This window comes from Schistocerca cancellata, chromosome 2 (genome assembly GCF_023864275.1).
Source record: "Schistocerca cancellata isolate TAMUIC-IGC-003103 chromosome 2, iqSchCanc2.1, whole genome shotgun sequence".
Taxonomy (NCBI): domain Eukaryota; kingdom Metazoa; phylum Arthropoda; class Insecta; order Orthoptera; family Acrididae; genus Schistocerca; species Schistocerca cancellata.
In genome coordinates this window covers 600,661,487-600,685,797 of record NC_064627.1, presented here as the reverse complement: position 1 = coordinate 600,685,797, position 24,311 = coordinate 600,661,487, and the positions used below count along the sequence as shown (strand labels likewise).

At 42.2% G+C, this 24,311-nt stretch overlaps 1 protein-coding gene across 1 annotated transcript in view; it reads right to left on the bottom strand.

Moving 5' to 3' along the window:
• Window positions 1-22,773, bottom strand: part of LOC126147211 (esterase FE4-like) — a 71,512-nt gene extending 48,739 nt beyond the window's left edge. Inside the window, exons 1-5 of the mRNA XM_049915676.1 lie at window positions 22,690-22,773; window positions 20,252-20,389; window positions 11,510-11,629; window positions 10,527-10,677; window positions 9,423-9,608 (exon numbers count right to left, since the gene is read on the bottom strand). Of these exons, the coding sequence (XP_049771633.1) occupies window positions 9,423-9,608; window positions 10,527-10,677; window positions 11,510-11,629; window positions 20,252-20,389; window positions 22,690-22,758 (664 nt within the window). The 5' untranslated portion in view covers window positions 22,759-22,773. The remainder of the gene's footprint in view (window positions 1-9,422; window positions 9,609-10,526; window positions 10,678-11,509; window positions 11,630-20,251; window positions 20,390-22,689) is intronic.
• Between the last annotated feature and the right edge of the window lie 1,538 nt (window positions 22,774-24,311).

Genomic DNA, 24,311 nt, shown 5'->3' with positions numbered 1-24,311 from the left:
ACATCATGAAGGCGTATTGAAACAAAGGCCAAACTGGAAATCCAAATGATTAGCACGTCAACGAATTTGCACAAAGTAATTTAACGTTATCTACATTTACTACATGTTTTTATATTATTTATTTCAACTTGCTTCATTACAGTATTTGTAATACTACATGTTTAGGTTTAATTTTCATACAAAATACATATGAATCAAGTCTAATTATAACGAATTACAATAGCAAGAGTGAAAAGTATACCATTAATTATAAACACAATAGTAAATTTCTGTGTTTTAAGCTTTTCAGGTAGAGCAATATTTAACATCAAGGAACATTGTTATTCATAAGCCGGGAAAGGTAGTTGCACTACAAAATTTAAGTATTTGAGGTACAGCTTTAGAAGAGCTGCTCCATATACGGGATTGGTGAATCCCTTCTACGTAGTATTCTTCCTTAGTACGTGTCTCTCATCATTCAGTTCACTGCACACTCGTAAAACATGATCGACTGTTTGACCAATTAATTTTCCATGTCTTGTTACCATTTTTGTAAGATTAGATGACTACGATAACTTAATAGTATGACGATCTCGAACAATCGGTAAAGAGCTTTTGCAATCGCCTCTTTTGTAGTTTCAACCATCCTATTTCCCGCTTTTCTTTTGTTGTTCATATTATTCGCTTTTGATCACAAATGGAGGAATTCTATTGTAGAGATGTGTCGCGTTTCCTCGAGCTGCTTGTTTGGCAAGTGCGCCAACCAGTTCATTCTCAGGAGTTCATATACGGGGCTCTGTCCATTCGACGTTAATACACCATTTCGTCTGATGCAATACTCTAATTTTGGTTTTGATCTCTTCTGTCAAAAACACTCCTGTTCAGAAAAATCTGAATACCTTGAACGATTAGACATAGGACGTCCACATTTACAGGATATGAACATTAGTATGTTCTGCAAAAATGATTAGCAAATGAAATGCAAATTGATTAAATTTATCAATTAATCACCCCCTCCCTCGACCACCCCCACCCCCAACCACGCCCACCCCCGCCCCTAACCAATTCCCCCCCCCCCCCCCGCACTCCCGTATGAATCACTATTTTTCTCAGCCTGCACGTAAGTCCCACCTCCTCCCCCCCTCTTCACCCTCTCCATCCCCCAGCCTACCCGATTGGCGGGAATTTCGAGTTTAAGGGAGAACTTCGAATTTTGGCGGGAATTTCTTTCTCCCAGGGCTGTGCTGACGTCCAACCCCACCCGCCACCCGGGAATTGGCGGGAAATTAAAATTGGTGACAGTCTTTCTGGGACTTGAACCCTGGTCCTCCTAGACTGAAAGCCCAATTGCATCCCCCCCTCCCCCGTAACGCTATCATACCACTAGAGGCACTTGGAATTGACGGGAAATTAAAAATGGCGCTGCCTTTTCCGGGACTCTAAGCCTGATTATACTGGATGGAAAGCCCAGGTGCACCTCGCCCTACACATGGAAACTGTCCAGATGCAGGAGAGGAAGGTTAGATTCGTGTACTTCGTTTTGATCGGGTAACTGACGCAAGGATCGGGCCTAATTACGCAATTAATGATAAAGATCAGACCTAATTACACAACTCAATACATAGCGCTACACAAGGACGGCATAAAAGTGCAGTACAACTCAAAAATTGACGATACCATGCAACTGGTGTTATTCTGATGGGAAAAAAATTCGCAGTGCCACTCGAAACTGACAGATATTCAAACTTTACCCTTCACCTACAAGCTGGCGGGAAAAAGGCAGGGGTGTAAGGTATTAATCTTTTTGGCAAAAAATACGTTTCACTGACGAGATGTTGCTGTTGGACAGACAGGAGTTTAAAAAGTGTGTTGCCTGTAAGCATACAGTATCTATCGCTTTTTGACATCAGAGTTGGCAACAGACACCTGCACAAAAACCAGCCTGCAGCATAGGTAATCGAAGCCAATACACAATATCGCAACTGATGAAGAAAAATGCGGCGCTGCTCTAATCACACTTCGAAATTGTCGCGAAAAAACCAGCACTCATAATGAATGGGTCCCAGTGCAGCACATGCACTGGGGAAAATCGTCGTCCTGAAAGACTGGAAGGGCGAGGGGTAGTTGAACGTGCATTCTCCTCGATGTACAAAACTGCCAAAAACTGAAGCCCTCTCACCTCCCCTCGCGCCTACCCCGCTTCCTCCGTCCCTCCATCCACCTAGGGGGAGAACACATGCTTCTTCAAACGGCCAAATGCTCCGCAGAGCGTCTTGCGCTCCCGCTGCCACCCCCTCTGCAGCTGCTGGCCACATTCGGCCGTCCGTGGATGCGTGTGAAACGTGGCCTGTCTTGAGGCGGAGCTACTAGCACGAAAGGGAAATTTACCAGTACACCCTGCCCATCCAGAGACCACTCCAAACGCCTATTTCTAAAGTCGGTTGTTTACGAAACAGGAAGCCCCTTCTGCTTAAAGCGAGTGCAGCCTCACACCACAGTGCCTTCGGTACAAAGCGCGACGCTGGCATCCCTCAGAACGAAACCGTGGTAAATGACTGCTATCCCGACCGAGCATTGTTTGTCTAAAGAGAGAGCTGTGGTCTCTTAAGGAACTCGCCCGCAGCAGCCCGACGTTCTGCGCTGGACTGTTGAACGTCAACATGACTCCTACAATAAAGCAACTATTAAAAAAGGAAAGCAGAATCACGACAACAATAAATGTCCTCTTTCCACAAAAATAGGCAAAGTAAATTTTCTTTTACTTTTATGAGCAAAATCGGTATAGTTTTTATTTTCGACTGCAAGATATAATTCGCATCTCATTATTTTGCAACGTCTAATGAAGTGCACCGCCACCGATCACACATTATCACCAGAGATATGTCCACCATGTGTTAAATCAGGGAAAAAACTTCGACTGTTTTCTGCGAATATTACCGAACACCGCAGAATGCCCTCGTTATCCCGAAACCGTCATCAGAGTAAAGAAAAAGAGCGAGAATTTAAATTCCGAAGAAAAAACATCTATATTCAGCTTGTTGAACAAATTACACAACCTGAGAGCTTCTCTCGCGTTCAGTGTCTGTAAATAAATGTCATACACATGTGTCTTACAAACACTTCAGACAATCTTCCACACCATTGGCTTACATGTCGGGAAAAGAACACATTCGACAACAAGAAGCTATAATTCAAGAGGATGTAGCTGTTTTGTACACTGTGGAAGGTCCTATTTTACCAACGCATTGTATTGTATTGCATATAGCTGAGGACCTAAAAAGGACGGAGAGGCTTCGTCCTCGCCATAGCCCTCAGTGGTTCACAACCCCACAACACGCTACAGCAGTCCACTCACCCCACCGCCTCCCAACACCGATTCCAGTGTTATTGTGCGGTTCGACACACAGTGGACTCCCCAGGGAACGTCTCATACCAGACGAGTGCAACGCCAATGTTTGCGTGTTAGAGTAATTATGGTGCACGCATACGTGGAAAAAGTGTTTGTGCATCAATCGCCGACATAGTGTAACTGAGGCGGATTGAGGGGAACCAGCCCGCATTCGCCGAGGCAGATCGAAAACCGCCTTAAAGACCATCCACAGACTGGCCGGCACATCGGACCTCGACACTAATCCGCCTGGTGGATTCGTGCCGGGGACCAGCATGCCTTCCGGCCTGGAAAGCAGTGCGTTAGACCACAGGGCTAACTGGGCGGTCTTGCTATATCATAGTAGCATTTACGAAACAAATTGTGAGAGCCTGTCTCGCCCTGTGTAGGTGAGATATTGAAATTTCGTTAAAATATATCGCCGCAACGATAAAAAGTAAAAAAGAAACACTTGTCAAAAATCATTCCATGATGGGCTAGACATGTCTTCCACCCGCCAGGCCGCAAGTAATTAATATCAGTTAGACAGGCTAATTAATTAAATTGATCATGAGTCACTTTGCATGGCAAGCAAATTTTTTTTTTTCAAGAGTCGGATTACACTCACCAGGTAGTTCAAATGTGAATCCGTGGAGGGAAGATGATGTTTTTTTCAACGAACACTATTGAGAAACGACATTTGAAGCTGACCGCAGAGGGATTCTACAGCGCTATTAAAAATACAATCGTAGCGACTATATTACTGTCACCCCGGATAAAAAGCTGTCTTGAGTCTAGAGGCACACACGTATCGCTAATAGCATTATGCTTTTGGGTAAAATGCTGTGTGCGATTTGGAATCAAGTTTATCCATTCTACCACATACTTGCGTTGGTTTCCGTAGAGATGTCTTAATAATTACATACACTAGTGAATCATATTCCTGCCACTCTCATATCCCGAAATGAATGACCTTTTTCGAACCTATCTTCTAAAGATGCCATACAGTAAAATTCCAGCGCTATAGACAGTCCCTCTGCATCTTGGTCGTGATCGACATCGCTTCCAGACATCGCGTGACAAACTGTACAGCTACCACAACACATGCTGGTAGAAATAAAACACAGAGGCGATGTTTCTCAATGACAAAAATGTGGAAGACATCGGAACATATGGAATCGTACAGCGCTTCCAACAGCTATTCGAAGGTGACGACCTGTGCAGTTAATCTCATATTCCCTATCGACAAGGTAGTGGATGTCTCGGTACTCCATTTCGAAAAGCAATGTTCTTTCATTTTGCTCTCCGGTACATGATTTCTTTTTCAGTGTTGACCATCGCTGGGAAGTGCTGTTCACAACACACAAGACGTAGCACAAATAAAAAGAGTTACTGTTGTATTATTGGCGAAAAAAATAAAAACATGTGGAAGCCATCGTAGATATGGAAATAGGACGAGCCTGTAGCAATGAGGAACGCTTCCAAACAACTGTATTAGGGTGATGACCTATACATTTAATCCCATGTTCCACAGCGACAAATAGCAGATAGCTGGGGTTCCACTAAGACTCCCTCCATTATGCGGTAGTCAACAGCATACTCAATGGAAGGTCTGGAAGAGAAAGACGCCACTTATATCGCGCAATGTACTGTAATACACACCACAGTTGATAGCGAGAGCAATTTTAGCAATTTTACCCAGAATTTGGAGAGAGAAATACCACCACATTCTGCAACCTGTGTAGAAACAGAGTGAGATGAGTTAATGCTACAGGAGCATGTTTTGACCACTCGTTGGAAATGGGAACTTGTTATCGTAGCTCCAGCAACCATGTACGATGTGTAAGGTCAGCACCAAACGAAACCTGCTCTTGCAACACGACATCGTATTAAAGACAGTACGAACAGTTATGGTACTGTTTCTTATTGGGAAAATTAGGAAGGCTCAACATCATACAGGATCTGCAGTCCGAAGCAGATCCGCGTTCCTCAGGGTCCTTGTAGGTGTACCACCCAAACATCCTATAATCGTTATTCTGCACCATCCAGCAGAGAAAAATTATGAACAATAGAAGCTCTGCTAATTTCATCTGATAGATTTTTACTGTATCTCTCTCTTCTGATATATCGAAAACAAATACCGTCTACATGCTGGCATCGAGCATATGTGGCGATCCTATTAAATATACAGGTATTGATCCATTGGAGCAGGTGGCCAGTGATCGTCGCTTGCACAGACTGGTGTAAAGTTTCATCGCCTATACTGTACGAGGTCCATATCCCACACATTATCAGCCACAGGAGAGGGCCCCTGTTTCGTTGTTTGATACACCACTTTTTCTGCTATAACACGCTTTGTACACTGTCATACGACGTCTGTGTCAGGTTCTAAACTGACGTTAATACATTTTGTCCATTCGCACGCCCCCCCCCCCCCCCTAAAAAAAACATCATCGCACGGTGTAAATCACGTTGTTGCTGCTGATCCCACAACACACCCACACACTTGGTGACTGAAATAAAAGACAGTTATATCATAAGGACATTGGAAGAGTTCTGAGGTATTGTGGAGTGTTTCCAATCTGCTGTCTGAATGTGATTGATGTGATTGACGACCTCTACATTTAAACTCATCATTCACTGTGGTGGGAAAACCAATTGGTGCTGTGTTCCGCTTGATTGATTCATCATATTGCTGCCATGTACGCATTAGCCATCCTGTGAAGGTGTTGCCCCCTCCACCAAGATTCTTTCTCTATCTCAAACGAGTGATGTCGGTCAATCGTTATGTGGTAATCAAAAGCATACGAGTGAACGGTTGGGATGCAAAAGACACCGCCAATGTACTGTAATAATAAGCATGATAGTCGATAGCGCGATCAATTTTAGCAATTTTATCGTAATTTCAACACCGACCAATGACACGGCAGGATGCTTACCAATATCTGTATCATCGCTAAACAGCCCCTCCCCTACTTTACGAGTACCATCGCGAATGTAAATAAATGATTGTGCAGAATGTCCATTCATTGTTTATATTGTTTATTCTCAAACATCTACATCATCAATGTATACCAGACAGCGATCTGCATATTTCTAGCACCTCAATCATAGTCATAATTTATGCTCTTTCTCTATGCGGATGGGAGTCACAGGGTATTCTCGGATTCTTAGGATAAAGCTAGAGACCGAAAGATCTCCTCGCGTTATCTTTGACCAACACTCCCTGCAGCTGACCAGAAGCAGACCGCTACATTTCACATTTCGTGCAGGAACAGTGCGAACCAAGGCTGTAACTGCTGTCCCGCACCCATCCAAGAGCACAAGAGTTCTGCAGATGCTCGAATGTCGAGGAGGTTAGCACCCCTTATCGGCGTACAGTAGATATGAAACGTAGAATGTTGCCTCGACGGAAAATAGAAGACTGTTTCCCCCGTTCCCGGTGTTTCCATCTCAACGTTTTCTCGTATTCCTCTTGCTACTGTATACTCATTCCTATGTACAAGAATTGTTCTGCACTAATCACAAGACATACAAGTACTCTATCAATTTCCCCGCATTTCGGCGTATTTTCTCTCAATCTATACGTGTTTCCGTCATTTCATCGAATTTATGTCATTTCTACCCATGCGATCATGACATCACTTCTCGTTCTGTGTTCTAAAATCGCTTGTAAATGTAGTACAGCTGCCAACACCTAGCGAAAATGCAATATTTTTCTGATTGGGTGGCACAGTATATCCAGGATTCCAACAAGTCATATTATTCGCCTCAGTTTAGACTCCAAAAGCATATTTTTCAGCACAATCTCCGCTCAATGCGACGGCCTTATCCCTCATTACTAGGAGTGCCTGTATGCCCACATGGTACCACTCTACTGGTCGACGTCAGAGGCAACGTCTAGCTACATCAACAGTTTCCCCATTATCCACATACCACTTGGCGCAGAGATCTGGGTTGAACGGTGTATGAGGAAGAACAGTCCATTGTAGTTTTTTGAGCTTCTCTCTGGATAGCAGACTTGTGTGAGGCCTTTCATTATCTTGGATAAGGATAAATTCGTTTGCATCCACTGACCACGTCGAATAAGTGTTTTCGCACGTTCCAGCATAGCACGAGTCAGAGCTGTGCGGTGATTGGCCAGCACATGGGAGATCGGATAGGTTTGTACAACCTTGTTGCAATGTCAGACGTCGCGCTCAGCGACTCACCGTGCTTTTGTTCACTGGCAAATCCGCTACCTACCGGAACTTCACGAAAGCATAGTGGCTGAAGCGAGAATATTCCACGAGGTCCCACAACAAGTTCTGTACTTTTTCATCCAAAATTACTTATTGAATGCGTTACTTATTGAATACCCCTGTCTATAAGCAAAGCAAATATAGTTTAGTTGTTTGCTGTTCTTGTTGTTGCAATTTTAACGATCAGCACTGAATTAAGATTGAGTCAGCTGTCCATGGCCAATAAGGCACGGCCTTCTGGGATTATAGACGATTTAAAAGTAGCACGATATTAGTTGCTGTAGATGTAACTGGTTCTGCTTTATGTGTTCTTGCCAGCAATGTTTTGTATAGTTCAACATTGTGCACTGTGCCTGTACTGACTTTTACGATGAATGACCAGTAAGTGAAGTACCTACTGTTTACTAGTAACGACTAAAAGCCGTTACAGTTTACTACATATACCGCAGCAGCATGTGGTACTGAACTGATTATGGAAGACGAAGTGGATTCTGTCTGGTGTGATGATTCAGCTTGTTTCATTACACCTTACAGTTTTTAAGAATACGGCATTTCCTGATTAATATGGTAAATCGATATACACAACACGTCTATAATGACGTGGTACTTTCGGTACTATCATCATAGGTTTCCGTTCCAGTCGTGAATGATGTACATAAATTCTGCTAACGCTGACACCTTGGCATGAGTTGCAGTACCTTGATCTTACCGTCATGATCATTTCGCGAGACATGTTGAATGAATCAGTTTGTAGCTCAGATTTTTTGAAACTTTTTTCTGGGAAATATTAGTGTAATCCAGAATGCATCTCCTGTATCTGTCGTTGATGTTGTTATGCGCGTCCGCTCTTGCTAAAGAAACTGGGACTAAAGGCACTGGTCCCTCTATCTCCTTTAGCATCCGTTCTTTATAAAGGTCTCAAACTATCAAGCAATTTTAAATAATCGATCGAATGAGGGCTTCTGCATTCACTAAAGCTGTTATGTGGTGTCACAGTCTCTCAATGAGGCTTGTGTGGTATCATGTATCGATACAAACCCACGGGCGTAGCAGTTGGAAACGTAATTGCACGTTTCCGTAAGAAGCCGATAGCGATCGTGCAGGAACCAGCGGACCCAATGGTGCATGCCTGCTGAGCCACAACTCCAGTAATTCTGGACTGAGTCACCTGGCGGCGCAATATAGGGCGGCCAGAGGGAGCCACTCAGTCCCAGCTGTGCTTGAAGCCTCTTCGCTCCTCGATGCTACGCAGACGCAGCCTAGTCACGGCTGTGGCACCATCGTTCAATCTGTAGTGCAGGGACCACCTCCTGGTTGGCACTGAGAACTGGACTTATTTCATGCTGCATTATTTCTAATGAGTCTTCGTACACTTGGACAAATACATGTTAAATAAATCTTCTGTTTACTGTGTTAACTTGTTGGCTAATCGTCTCTGCTCCGGTCCAGCTTTCCTGCAACGACAGTTGCCATGCCTCTCTTTAGTCCACCTCTCCTTACTGTGGTATACAAAGTCGTACACACCTCGGAAGTCAATTATGCAAAGGAGTTCTGTACGATTCTTAAGCTCCAGGAGCTACAGCGCTTTACTACCGATGAAAATCATGCCTCACGGTAGCACCTATTGAAGGAAGAAAACAAAAAGCGTTTTCTTGCTGTGGTGCCGAAATCTCGATTCGGAGCACATAGTGTATTAAACAACCATAGCTAACTGCTTCTGGGAAGCTACTGTTGGCTACCAACTGAAACAGCGGAAAAGGTATGACTTAAGAACTTCGAGTCTAAACTCTGTGAAGGAGGTTAATAACGCATCTTAAAAGTTAATGCTAATTTACCTTTGCTAAGTGGAGATAGGACATGGTAGTGAATGGAAGCTCCTCCTGCGCTTTGGCCTAAGATAGTCACTCTCTCTGGATCGCCGCCAAACGCCGCTATGTTCCTCTGCACCCACCTCAGAGCCTCCACTTGATCCTTGAGGCCCATGTTTCCAGGGACGACTTCATCTCCCGTGCTGAGGAAACCTATCCAGAGAACAAATAATTAATCCGTTTGCCGTCAACATAAGGTAACATATAGATCGATACATTTAATATAACCTGTTAACTGAACTCACTGAGATCTGGCATTAGAATAAAGTATTTAGAAGATACGAGTCTTGTGACTTATGTAAGATCCTATTTTCTTTCCTTCTATCAGTATAGCCTTGTTTCTACACCAAAAATTTCCACTGATAACTTGCAGTGCCAAAAGATTATTTCCGATTGTGAGTATTAAATTCTGACCAACATTGTTTTTCTTTTTCCCGTCAGTGTGAGTTGTATGAAGTAAACGAAAAGCTACTTTGTCTTGTTTCACAAAACTTCACATCCGTACGAACCTAGTTTTCAGGTTGTAATCACATTTTCAAGTACAGAAATGATTACAAACATGGACCTAAGCAGAGACGAATACACATCAACTTCTTCAACCAATCGCTGCAAAACAAAAAACTACCCAAGTTATGTCTTTCCACTGCTAACCCCATATTGTAAAATCGTAAAATAAATTGTCTCCGTCAGTAACAAGTAATAATGGAAATGTTTAGAGTTTTCGCCATAATCGGCTGCCTTAAGCGAATCCTTTTGAGAACCCTGCTTATCTGGCGTAGCAAACTAACATCTCTTAGTTACTACAAAAGCATTCCTTGGGCTCGATATAAGATTTAGCAAAGTTTCCTTTCAGATCCTGCGGAACCACTGCCGGTGCACTTCTCTGTGAGAAAATTCGTTGGAAACAGAGGAAATACCAACATAAATATCTAACGGACATTGTAATCAGCTTACGATACAGAGGCACATTCACAAAACCATAAAGAGAACTTCAACGAATCAAGAGAATGAAAAAATAAATCGTCTTCGTCAGAAACAAATAAGAAAGATGTAAATACTCATGAATATTACCTAGCAGTCCCAGGCGGTAATTTATAGTGATAAATAGAACATCGTTGTCGACGAAGTAGTGAGGCAGACTCAAAGAGCCACTTCCTAGAGTGAAACATCCACCGTGGATGTAAACCACGACAGCTTTCAGTGCTTCGTTCTGCGATGGGCTCTGCATAGGAATTGAGAATAATAGTGGAGAGAACGCAAAAATCTTAAATACGACGGTAATAGTAACAATAACAGTACAAATATCTACTTGTAATTATTTCAAGGTCCTGGTCTTGTTCAGCATGAAACTGCCAGGAAAGTATCACTGTAATGTATTAACTAAAAGGAGTTATGCTTCTACTGAGACTGCGCTTCTTTGAATAAAATGATTTTTCACGACTGCTGGGCAATTTCAGTTTATTGATCATACTAAAGCGTACGTATACGTACGATCATGCGTTACTAGCCGATCATACATAAGAAACAGAAAATGACTAGACCTTTTTCCAAATATAAAGTCCATCGAATTTAATGCACTCGTACATTACATAGCAGAAAATAACACCAAGTAACTGTACTCGTATTTATTGCCAAATTATTTGTACAGCAAAAATGCGTTATCCTATACTTGTGTGAGCTTAGACTGTTGACGGCTAATCGTCACATTGTGGACAGAGTCAACGTTTTTTACATTCTGTAGTCTGATGTTATTTATTTCTATCAAACAGGATCTACGGTGTATTTGGACCCTACCTCGACATTTTCTCATTGTTTTTAACTTCACGTACGATCAGTCAACAATTTACGTACGCTCATATTGGATGTGCAGTTGAAAATGACCTTGACATTGACCAACAGTGTGAATGAATCATCTTATTTAAATAATAAACAGTTTCAGTGACTCATAAATTTTTAATCGATATCTGTTGGCTGTGAATCCCAGAATAGAGAAATATTTAATACTATTAATTAATTACTTAAAACACAAAGCCTTATTACTGGTGTAGACATACTATCGGGGAATACACATTGAGATACAAGCAGTCCTCTTCGCCAAACAAAGACTGAGCGCAGGGAGATCCCAACTGGAGAGCATCTCGTACTCCTGTCCAAGCAGCTTTCCTCACGGGTGGCTGTGGAAAATAAATATTTCACTTCAGACAGCAATCCAGGCGATGTCATACATTTACTAAGTTAACACTGTGTACTGTTTAGCAACCTTTGCTGTATTTTAAATCTGAAGATGACTCAGTTGGGCCGAAACTGGGCATTTCTCTCTCTAAGACAGGGGCTTACGAAATGAAATACTAAGAGACATTTTAAAACGCAAGTAAATATTATTTTTTACATAAACTGACTTTTTTAAATGGACACCCAGTATTACTTGATACGCAATCAATAACACGAGAAACGCAAAAAGTACAGCGTTGGTCATATTGCCTTACATCAATTACATCACGAGAAATTGCGAAGCGAAACTGACTATTGAAATAACCGAAACGCGACGTTATTGCGCATCCTGAGACGCAATCGCTCGTCATTCGATGTTATTCAGGAACTACGATGGGGCAGGCGCTGTGCTTATTGGTATTTACACTGCTGTTAAGTGGACTGGAAACAATGCAGATGTTCAAACACACACAACGAAAAATAAGGAAAGTGTTTATTCTGCGCATTCGTGCTTCATTGATCTTTATTACCGTATTAGAATAGACGAGAAACAGAATTTCACTGGCGAGGGTAAACATAATTAATGGCTGATCATGGCTCTAATAGAGGGATAAATGGTAATTGTATGAAGTTGTGTTGTACGTAATTCTGTGACTGGACATCTGTACTGTTTCCAGTCAATTTAAAAACTGTGTAAATAGTAATAACTACAGTGATAGTTGCATTGTAGTACGTCAATCACATCCTGATTATGAGAGAAGTGGGATTGACACGTTTCGTATATTCGAAGAGTCAACTTCAATTTGCAGTTTCTCGGGATGTAATTGAAATATTGCGATGCAAACAACGTCATTCTTTTTGTGATTTGTCCTGTTATTGATTGTGTAAGAGATAATACAGGGTTGTCAATTTAAAAAAAATAATTTTTGTTTATATTTTAGATTGTGTCATAGTATTTAGTTTCATGAACCACGTCTTACATTCATACCAGTGAAAGTCAGTTTTCAATACCTATTGTTGTCCCAAAGACATGTGCACTGAAACCTTCAAGGGGACCTACCTGTTTATATATGAAGAATCTAAAGTACCCAAACACCCATACATTATGCGCAATTCAGCACTAGATCTCGCGAGAGGCCGACCCGCCGTTATAACATACGGCGACGAATAACTACGTTGCCAGCAGGGAACAGTAAGAGCAGAATGGGTCGGTGAGGATAGGTCAGCGACTTCGACTAGTATTTGGGTCTCATGTGGGTAACAGATGCAGCAAGGATATTTCAACCCTTCTAAAGCTGCCTGCCTAAGCCGACTGTTGGTGACGTGGCGGTGAAACGTAAATGCGAAAGAACAACCACAGCGTAAGTGCGACGAGCCAGACCTCATGTACTAAAGGACAGTTGCCGTCGTGAAATGTTGAGGGCTATTACAAAAAATAGCATGAAATCAGCAGAAGGCTGCATACCTGACTGCTGGCAGTAATCCAGCTGGCACAGTTAAGAACACGGGGTACAATGGTCGAGCAGCCCCTCATTCTATGCGACACTTCAGGTGATGTAAAGAGTGACGCAACTGGACAGTGGATGACTGGAAGCGAGTGATTTGGAGTGAAGAATCAGTCTGTAGACAGAGGCAATCCGACGGTAAGGTCTGAATTTGGCGAATGCCTGAAGAACGTAGCCTGCCTTCCCTTGCGGTGCCAACAGGTATGCACGAAGAGGTGGTGTTATGGCACGGGACAAATTTCGTGGTTACGATGTGGTCCAATTATGGGCTTAAGGAAACGATAAATTTGGAAGTGTCTGAACATATTTCATCGCGTTGTGTAGTGTGTACAGGAAAGGAGCTCTTCGGAGACCATGACTGCTTGAAACAGCCTGACAATGCGCCCTGCCATAAAACAACATCCGTCAGACAGTTGTTTATGTACAGTGACACTCCTTAAATTTAATGGCCTGCTCAGAGTGTGGATCTGAATCAAATGGAACAAATCTGGGATGCGCAGGAACTTCGACTTTGCTCCAGACCCCTAGCAGCCAACATCACTACTTCTTCTGCTTTCGGCTCTTTGGAAATAATGATCTGCCATTCCTCCAAAGACTCACAAACTCCGCATTGGAAGTTTCCCCATCATAATTCAAGCCATCACAAAGGCAAAGGGGGGACAAAGACCATATAACGGTCACTAATAAGAGTTTAGATACACGACAGTGAAGTGTCACTTTTATCTTCTGAGGACATAATATCGTCTTCCTACGTTTCAGTAATTGTGTCTGTGTTATGACACCCGTGTGAAAACCAAATCACACTAATGAAGTACTCCAGATAATGTTAAAAAATTAAGCTATAAGGTAAAGCAAATGACAGGCTTTGTTTGTCAGTAGAACACTAAGGAACGTGTGGTTGTCTAATAATGTAAATGCTTGAAAAAAAAACACAATTCATGACAGAGTACTGCTTTAATGCTTTAATGTGTGAGATTTGTTTCAAAACTAACAGTCTATACAAGGAATAGTTTTCACGGCTGACGTTTTGTTCAGTTCAAACATCTAGGTTGAGAGGTCTTAGTGGTTCATCGGTCACGGCCTCTCAGCCAGGAAATTTTAACTCAAAAAGAAAGGTTTGCTTACCTCGCGAGGGAGTGTAACGTAAATGCTGTTAATATCTTAGTTGCTAGCACGTTGTACATCGCAAAACATCAGACTTATAAAGTATCAAAAGACGTTTGCAGGCTCGTATTTTGGACACATTTCACCCTCTCGTATCCCACAGAAACATTAACCATAAATAAATGGGCCAAGGGCGAGTAGGACTCCGTACAAACATAATTATGCGTACCCTCTGAGGCGACAAAAGTCATGGGACACCTCCTGATATCGTGTCAGCTCTCCAACTGCCCGGCACAGTGCATCAACGCGACGTGGCATCGGCTCGACAAGTAATTGGAAGTCCCCTGCAAAAATATTGAGCCATGCTGCCTCTATAGCTTTCCATTACTGCGAAAGTGGTACCGGTGAAGGGTTTTGTGCACGAACTGACCTCGATTACGTACCACGACATTAGCTACGCAATATTAGATGAACTTCGAGAATCCATCGTACATTCATGTGCAAATATCCAACTGAACACGTTGCAGTCAGTAGTTCGTGCTGCAGTTCGGTGGCATAGTTTGTCTGTGGATGTTAATGGTGATCATTTCGAACACCTACGGTGATATTTTTTAAGTTGTACTTTAAGCTACACTTTCATCAAAAATGAGACAGCTCCGTCAATTAGTTTGCAAGTTATGGATTTTTAAACAGTGGATACATTTTTTGGACCCCTCTGTATATCGCTAACCCATCAATTTTTGCATATAATGTATATAGTTCATCCATCCTGGGAATCGAGAATTTCAATGACTTTTTTCTATTATCGATACCGATGCTGTCAATATATTTGTCACAGGAATTCCAAAAACGTATAGAGATCTCTACAATATTCCCCCAGAGTATGGCGGAAGCAAGAAAGGGATTCAGTCCATGTAGGGAGAGAAGATTTAATAAAACATTTTTATTTACTTACTAAAACGTGATTAAAATTTACGTTTTATGTTCGGATGCATTAATATTCTTCTATTATGCTTTAGACGTTTGATGAATGCAGGGTATGTTCAATGGCAAAAGCTATTTTTGTGTAATGAACTTACAGTTTAACAAGTTTCAGGTATTTTACTTTATTTCTAATGTGAAGCCTTGCTTAATGCAGAATTTTATGATTCTAGATCGATGGGAGATATCCTATGGGATTCGATGAGTGAGTCTCTATCAGAATATGACACATAAATGGTCGTATGTTTTAACTGAAGTGACTTGAAGCTTAAAATTTTTACACCGCCAGGCGACTACATTCCTTAACATGTGACATCAAGTAGAAACTGTCCGCCCCCGGTAGCTGAGAGGTAAGCGCGACAGAATGTCAATCCTAACGGCCCGTGTTCGATTCCCGGCTAGGTCGGAGATTTTCTCCGCTCATTGACTGGGTGTTGTGTTATCCCAATGATCATCATTTCATCCCAATCGACCCGCAAGTCAGCAAAGTGGCGTTAAATCGAAAGACTTGCACCCGGCGAACTAGAAACTTGACACGTCCACCTGTTCCTGAGAAGAAGAGTTATTAACAGTCAGACAGACAGAAAGACTGACAACAAAGAGATCCTATAAGAGTTCCGTTTTTACTGACTGAGGCACTTACATCAACAACATGACGCACAGTGGCAAATAAGTACCATCCTTCCCACAAACAGTTAATAGGGCCCACCAAACTGCGATATATATTTAAAAAAAGCAACTTATCGGCTACACAGGGTACACCGGGAAAAGACGGCCACAACGTGCTGACATGAGGAACGTTTACAACCGATTTCTCATACACAAAGAGCAGTTGACCGGCGTTGCCTGATGAAACGTTGTTGTGATGCCTCGTGTAAGGAGCAGAAATGCGTACCATCACGTTTCCGACTTTGACAAAGGTCGGATTGTGGCCTATCGCGATTGCTGTTTATCGTATCGCGACACTGCTGCTCGCGTTGGTCGAGATCCAATGACTCTTAGCAGAATATGGACTCGGTGGGTTCAGGAGGGTAATACGTACGCCGTGCTGGATCCCAACGGCCTCGTATCACTAGCATTCGAGATGACAGGCATCTTATCCGCATGGCTGTAACGTGCAGCCACGTCTCGATCCCTGAGTCAACAGATGGGGACGTTTGCAAGACAACAACATCTGCACGAACAGTTCGACGAGGTTTGCAGCCGCATGGACTATCAGCTCGGAGACCATGGCTGCGGTTACCCTTGACGCTGCATCACAGACAGGAGCGCCTGCGATGGTGTACTCAATGACGAACCTGGGTGCACGAATGGCAAAACGTCATTTTTTCGGATGAATCCAGGTTCTGTTTACAGCATCATGATGGTCGCATCCGTGTTTGGCGACATCGCGGTGAACGGACATTGGAAGCATGTATTCGTCATCGCCATACTGGCGTATCACCCGGCGTGATAGTATGGGGTGCCATTGGTTACACGTCTCGATCACCTCTTGTTCGCATTGACGACACTTTGAACAGTGGACGTTACATTTCAGGTGTGTTACGACCCGTGGCTCTACCCTTCATTCGATGCCTGCGAAACCCTACATCTCAGCTGGATAATGCACGACCGCGTGTTGCAGGTCTTGTACGTGCCTTTCTGGAAACACAAAATGTTCGACTGCTGCCCTGGCCAGCACATTCTCCAAATCTCTCACCAATTGAAAACGTCTGGTCAATGGTGGCCGAGCAACTGGCTCGACACAATACGCCAGTCACTACTCTTGATGAACTGTGGTATCGTGTTGAAGCTGCATGGGCAGCTGTACCTGTACACACCATCCAAGATCTGTTTGACTCAATGACCAGGCGTATCAAGGCCGTTCTTATGGCCAGAGGTGGTTGTTCTGGGTACTGATTTTTCAGGATCTATGCACCCAAATTGCGTGAAAATGTAATAACATGTCAGTTCTACAATAGTATATTTGTCCAATGAATATCCGTTTATCATCTGCATTTCTTCTTGGTGTAGCAATTTTAATGGCCAGTAGTGGACTTAGTAACGTGAGTGATTGCTGCTTCTCCAAATGACTCTTTATTTCAACTAAAGGTAAGTAATTTCCATGATACCATGATACCAGTATACCATGAAATTATGTAGTATGTCATAACCTTTCAATTTAAACATAACTTAGGTTGTGAGTAGCGACGAAAAATTTGGTTTTGAAGTTGTTTGGCTCTGACTGCGTACCGGTACAATAGATTTTGTTTGACTTTGCGTCCACCATGTTTGATGACGCGCTATGACCGTCTCTCCCAGGTGATCGGGATAGATGGTCATACCGTAAACATGTTATATATTAAATTTTGATGCCGTCGTTATTTTTTTACAGCTGCCAAATAAGTATTTCCAAAAGCAGGCTTTTATACGAGATCATGGAAGGAAGAAGACTTTAAAAATGCCATTGACGAATAAACGGCGATGGTTATTCTGTGAGAAAAGCTTCCATGGAGTCTAATATTTCCAGGAAAACACTTGCAAGAAAATTAACATTGGCTGTTATTCCAAAATGTCAATGGTTCCTAGTTCTTGTTTGGATTCAGTTAATGAGTCACGACATGTCCATCACGTAAAATAAATGCAGACCCATGGATTTCCCTCACCAAGGGACTGTGTACGGAGTCTACCTTATGATTTTGCTGCGCAGCTTGGCCTAAAACATGAATCTAATAACGAAAAAGGTAAAGCAGATTCCGTCTGTCTACAACTGTTCTTATCTCGACATCCAGATCTAAGTGTGCGAAAATCTGAAGCCGTATATATGGCCAGAGTCAAGGAAATGAATCGTGATGAAGTCCAGGATTCAATAAAACGCGTTTAAAGTGTTATAAGCTTTTAAAATTTTTTCTTTCATTTTAAAGTGTTTTTTTTTTCTGTGGCCATCTATCCCTTACGTGTCTGGCCACCTGACCCTGATTTTCGGGTAAGATGGCCAAGTGCTACACATTTTTTGAAAGAATTTTAGTTATATGATATTCGGTATATTTTTGAAAAGGAAGTCGTCTTTTCTTTTTATGGACTAAAGAAGCAGTTTGCAGAAAGTTTCAGGTTGTTCTTCTATATTAGGTTGTGAAACTGACCATTGAAAAAATCATAGCCATCCGTCCCGGATTTATCCCACTATTGTACATGTAAACCTGGGAAGTATTACAACTTAAATACTAATTGTGCTGCTTTCAGTTCTGTAAGTTGAGTTGTTTTTCATAATGTATGCACATTCATCTTGTTATAAAAAACCTGAGTGCTGTTTCCTACGTACTGCTGGTTCGTTTCAGTCTGCATGATGAGTCAGTGTGCAGTGGAAACATCGTTACTCAGTTTCAACAGACTGTACGTATTAAGCCACTCGCGCCCTTAAACCACTGTTAAAAAGTATTAACTGCGTTGCAACATGCTACGTAAGGATACCAATTTCCGTAGAATAGCGGTAGGAAGCGGTGGAAGTGGGTGAGTGAAGTATTTGGGAAAGGCACGGTGGCAGGGGAGCGGAGGGTTGGTGGAGAGTTGGTGGTAGTGTGGTTAAAGGCGAGATGAGATGTAGGTATAGCGAGGAACTAATCCCGTTCGATAAAAATCAAAACGATATTTTTCCACGGTCTCAATATTTTTTCGACTGCGCTGACAAACTATAACAGTGCGCTGATTTGCAATAATGATTTTCGTCTGCAGTGGGTGCTCTATCGTACGCACTGAACAGAGCATCAGTTCGCGATCATGGTCTTGAAGGTGACTCCCAGTTATGTTTACAAAATAATCGTATACATTCCTTTGGTGTGAAGCCACAAAACCCTTCAGCAATCGGTTCTTGAAAAAGAACCCTTCGGAAGTGTGTGTGTGTGTGTGTGTTGGGGTGAAGGTGGGGGGGGGGGGAGGGGGATGTTCAGTGAGGCTAGAGACACAACAGTCCTACTCCTGAAGACTGTTCATATTTAGACTCGTTGAGAAACGCACAGAGTGATTATAATCAAACTTTCGCTACCTGAGTCCGTGTAAACAGAAAACCACTTACCGTATGAGTACCCAACATTGCATGAGAGATGTTCAGACCGTACTCCGTCGGGTTTGCGTTGTTATAGGCGTAGCGTTATGATTTGCCGTTAGGTTTCGATACTGGTACGGCGACGTAGGGTTGAAACACAAGCATCAGAGCGTTTCACCACATGACATTTCATTTACAGTTCCAGACAGTCGACATGGGTCCGGACAAAGTGCGAGGACTCTACCCGTTAGGCAGTCCACAAGCTGTGTCACGACAGCTGAATGTTCCACCATCCACAGTCCGAAAAATACTACTAACAGTTCTAAAATAATATCTATATTGCGGTTCTAGGTTTCGTGGATGCAGATTGTCATCACAATGAGCAAAGTTTGTACCTGGGACGTAAATATAGTCCACAATGAACAAATGTTACTCTCTTACGTGGAAATTGAAATGTTTTTCTTTCAATGGTGAATTCGTTATTTCTGTTCCGTGCATCTTCACAAACGTTTCCACAAAGCTTCATTGTCTTACGATCACGCGTTGTTCACGGGGGTCCTCTGAAGTAGCGAGAGCTTAATTACAACCACCAAGTACATGTGCTGTACTTCCGTGATTATTCTGTCGTTATACAAGATATGCGAACATTTAAGAAAACTCTGGTTCATATGCAGGCAGGGATGTTTAAAAATCGCCAGCTCGATGTCCGTACACCCTCACGCCCTCCTTTAGATTCTTCGGGTAACACCAGTGCGACATTAATTGTTTCCTCGTCTACTGTTTTACTCCCTCTATCTAGTTCTCATCAAAAAACGAATATGTTAGAAGTAACCATAGTTTCCAGTCAGAATAAATCTCTGAGAAAATCACAGTGTCATTCGTGTTCCTTTTTTTCTTTTATTTTTTCTGGTAACAAGCATTATCGCTAAGCAACGGGAAAAGAGCATAATACGCATTATAGCTGAGTGACTTGCCTGGAATCTGAGGTCACCAACTGGAGACTCTGCATAGGGGATGCCTTTGAAACTGTACATCGTATTATTGGTGTACGTTGTTTCGATTTGACCTCTCAGATCTCCTTCTTGTGTACTGACTGTCACATATTCCAGTGCCTGTAAGAAACGTGTTAGACATTTCATTCATTAGAGTTTAAAATTTACGAAAAAGAAATTATATATTACATCTAGAAATGTGAATGTAATATATAGATGAAAGACAGAAATTCAGCATATCATTTTGCTCGACTAAAAAATTTTATGACAGAAACTTTATTCCATAGCTTAGTGTAGATGTTTTACAAGTCTACAGAGATTGGCATTCTTAGATAGAAACGGACGTAAACCACTCAGTGAATACAAATTAAATGTACATTCTTTCTGTATAGTTACATAAATTATGCATACAATTGAGGTATAATATACTGTTTGTGTCTGGTTTATTTATAAAGACTCGTTCTAATGCTACACAATGCAAACATAATACCTAATAATTATATGCAATTTTCGAACGTTCTTTCTTTGTGGGAGAAAATACAGAATGTGGTTCTCTTTCGCAACTATGCATTTCTGTGTCTGCATCGGGTGACCACTACGGAATATGCAAACTGACCCAAGTGCCTGCGTCTGGGAACAAGTATTCACCTCTTTCTTCCAGAACGTGATGATATGTATTACCCAGTCGAGAAGTTCAATTCGAGTACACTCAGACCTTCAAAATGTATTCTGACAATTTACCTTGCCCTGAGTTTTTCAAGTAAAAAGTGCATTTGCTGTAACTTACAGAGGTTTTATCTGGATAGATAGACTGAGCTTTGAGGATTTATAGATGAAGATGACTTAAATCACACTCCACCACAAATAAAATAGAGAGTACGTATCTAATTTTTTAATTCACTTACATCGGTCCTGTTGACATTTTCGTGATACAGACTTACGCACCGGTCCTTTGTCTGACTTTTTTTCAAGATGATATTAAATATGTCTTATAGAGCAAGGAGTTTGGGTCTTATAATTCCCACCGAATGAGATGCGGCAGTAGTAACGCACGGGAATCGCCTTGAGGAGGAGGACGGTTCATATCCCTGTCGAGGCAATCCAAATTTGGGTTTCTCGTGGCTTCCTGATTCGCATTAGGCAAAAGTCAGGATGGCTCCGCTGATAAGAACACAGCAGGAATCCGAACTCATCCTTCCCCATTCCTACAACGTTGTCCTACTCTAATGACCTCGTCATCGACGGGGTGTGAAACCCTCTAGTATTCACCAAGAGATAACTCGCGTCAGACACTTAAACTCAGTTGTTTGCGTATTACATTTTCTCTCGCAGAGCGTGAAGTCTGAGAAAAAAAGTAATAACCTTAAATAACTCATGCAAATGTAATCTGTTTATTGAGAATTCTTGAAAATCTACGCAGCCAAAACGTAGAACGAGAGACAATTTGCCTTCGCACTCTCTGTCGGTTGATAAGATTTTCTTTTCGAATGAATAGGTCTTGTTTTCAATAGGTTAATGAAATCATACTGCCTCACTCATGAAATGCAATAGGATTCCTCATCCGACAATATCGACGCTTTCTACAAACGACTAACAGGCATTCATTTTTTGGGTTCTTCATCTATTGTAAGAAATAAACTCATTTCACATATTTTGCAGTGACTGGCGTGGTAACTATAACACTTAATTATTCGGCTCATAAATGTGCTTATTATATATCATTAATGGGTAATATGGAAAGTTTGTCAAGGATATGGTTTTATTTTAAGAATTTGTGCTGGCAATCACTTGAGAAGCTTTACAGAAACCACAAAAAAACACCAATTGGCGTGCGAATACTGGGATTTGATCACTATTTCTCCAGAACGCCTCAACCAAATCAACACGATCTTCGGTGCTAAAGGGTAATAGGGCTACTACAGTCTATTGATGTTTGTTGTTTGCGTTTAAAAGGAATTCTGCAGTAGCCCTCTTTGTAACCAAAATGGAGACGCCGCGTTTTCACATGTTTCTTACATTCTTCCAATATGTGTTGCTGAGTCATTCAACTGAAAAGCAGCTGGTACGAATTTCGTGGTGGAAGAAATTTCGATTGTCACACTGAACCGTCAGCAAGAGAAACGGCAAAAATAAACGGAGTCTGTTTATTTGCGTCAGCTTCTTCATACAGTTTAATGTAGCATTTGCCTCTTTAGATATCATATATTATCTTCAAAAATTTGTTTTGTTGCAACTAGCGTCTTTCAAAACTGTTATCCCTTCTAAAGGTATCCTCTTTCTGCGACCACAATTTCCCAGTGAAACAGCAAACGCAGTACAAGATTCCACTTAGTTTGTACTATAGTTAGTGTCCTCTATAAAACTAGTAAAACTAGGAGAGTTACAGAAATGACAGTACTCTGTGAAACAAGGAAACTTACGTTTATGAAGCACGGTGAAAGGCAATAATGCAGTATTACGCTGACAAATACCAATGTGAGGCAGTTCATGTCGCTTCTGAGATGGTCGCGTTTCAGTTTAGTTATGGATATCTGTTCTTATATACCACTTATCTACACAGAATACTCAACCTTATCGGGAAACTCTTGATTACGCCGTATGTCACTTAATGTAGTATCTCCGGTGGGACTCACACGAAACGACTTTGTGTGCCATACTACTGCGATCGTTCTGTGACTGACTCATTGTCGTTCAATTACCAGATCATTGTCTAAAGTTCTGCTAGCCCCAAATATTAAGAATGAAGATGATGAGTAGATAAACTGTCCCTTACTCTGACCTATCTGTGACTGCTCGATATTTGGCATTTATGGTGTAATTTAGTTCGCTCTCCAGCTTTCAATTTCCTGGTGTCTTGGAAGTACACGAACTGTGGGAAACGGTAAAAGTGTGGCTGCTCCATGGTTTCTGAAAACGGTGACATATTCTGTAATGTTAGTGCGGGTTGTGGGTCACGTAATAATGTAAAATGTTCAGTCAAAGCGTTCTGGTCGCTATTACAAGGGGTCTGCATTAGTATGAGAAATACAGTTAGGACAATGCAAATAATTCTCGCAGACGTTTCGTCTTCACGCCTGCCCCCGTTAGTTCCATAACGGAACGTAAATGAAGTTGCTTATAGAATAGTATGTCTAGGGTGGGGAACGAAAACGCCCATGTTATAGATTGACAGTGATTTAGGATTCATTTTTTAGCTCACACTGGTATCACAGAAGGGAGCTGCTTTTGTGACGTGTGTTGTTACCGCGGTAAGGATGAGAAAGTATCTTGGGTAATTTTAGCGGAAGTATTTACGGCCAAGCGTGGCGGAACTGGGGGAGTACAGTCCTCCCGTATGCTAGCTAGTAGCCACTGCTGGCAGCCAAGACAAAGGATGGTTCTACCAAACCCTGCGTTTCATGTTGCTGGGCTGTTTGCCCACCTCGATGCCCTCTCGTATCTACCTTCTGAAGATAAATGGCTGCCTAAAGAGCAGGCCGCTCACTTTGAACCATGCGTTTGCCGCATGCTTTTTGAACTGCTAGAGCAGTCTTATCATGGTATAAGAGTGGTATGTGATCTTCGTGCTCCTGATAGGACTCTCCGACGCATCCATGTAAACTAATCCAAAGGCACAGCTACGTTTTTGAACCCCAGGCATGTGGAGAGCAACGACGGCATTGGTGGTGGACCTCGGCTGGTCTCTACTTCTGATGTCGCTCCAGTACATGCGTTAATGCCCACTTAGCATTCTACTAAATTATACCATATGAAGACCACGTCTGTTCGGTGCATACCTCCAAAGCGCGTTCCTCCACAGCGACAGTCAGGTGCATATGTCCAGTTTTGAGATGTGCCGTGTCGTCCAGAAGATATGGGACACAGCCTACATAGGAGAGCTCCGCGCTGACTACGACTCGGGAGCAACATCGTTTAGGCTCACTCGAGAAGAGGGTGCTCACACTCGACGACTATGTTACGTTTCTACCTGACGTTGCACGACTACGCTGACAGAAACAAATCGCAGCACCAAAAATTAATGTAGAGCAGTGAAACTTTGGGA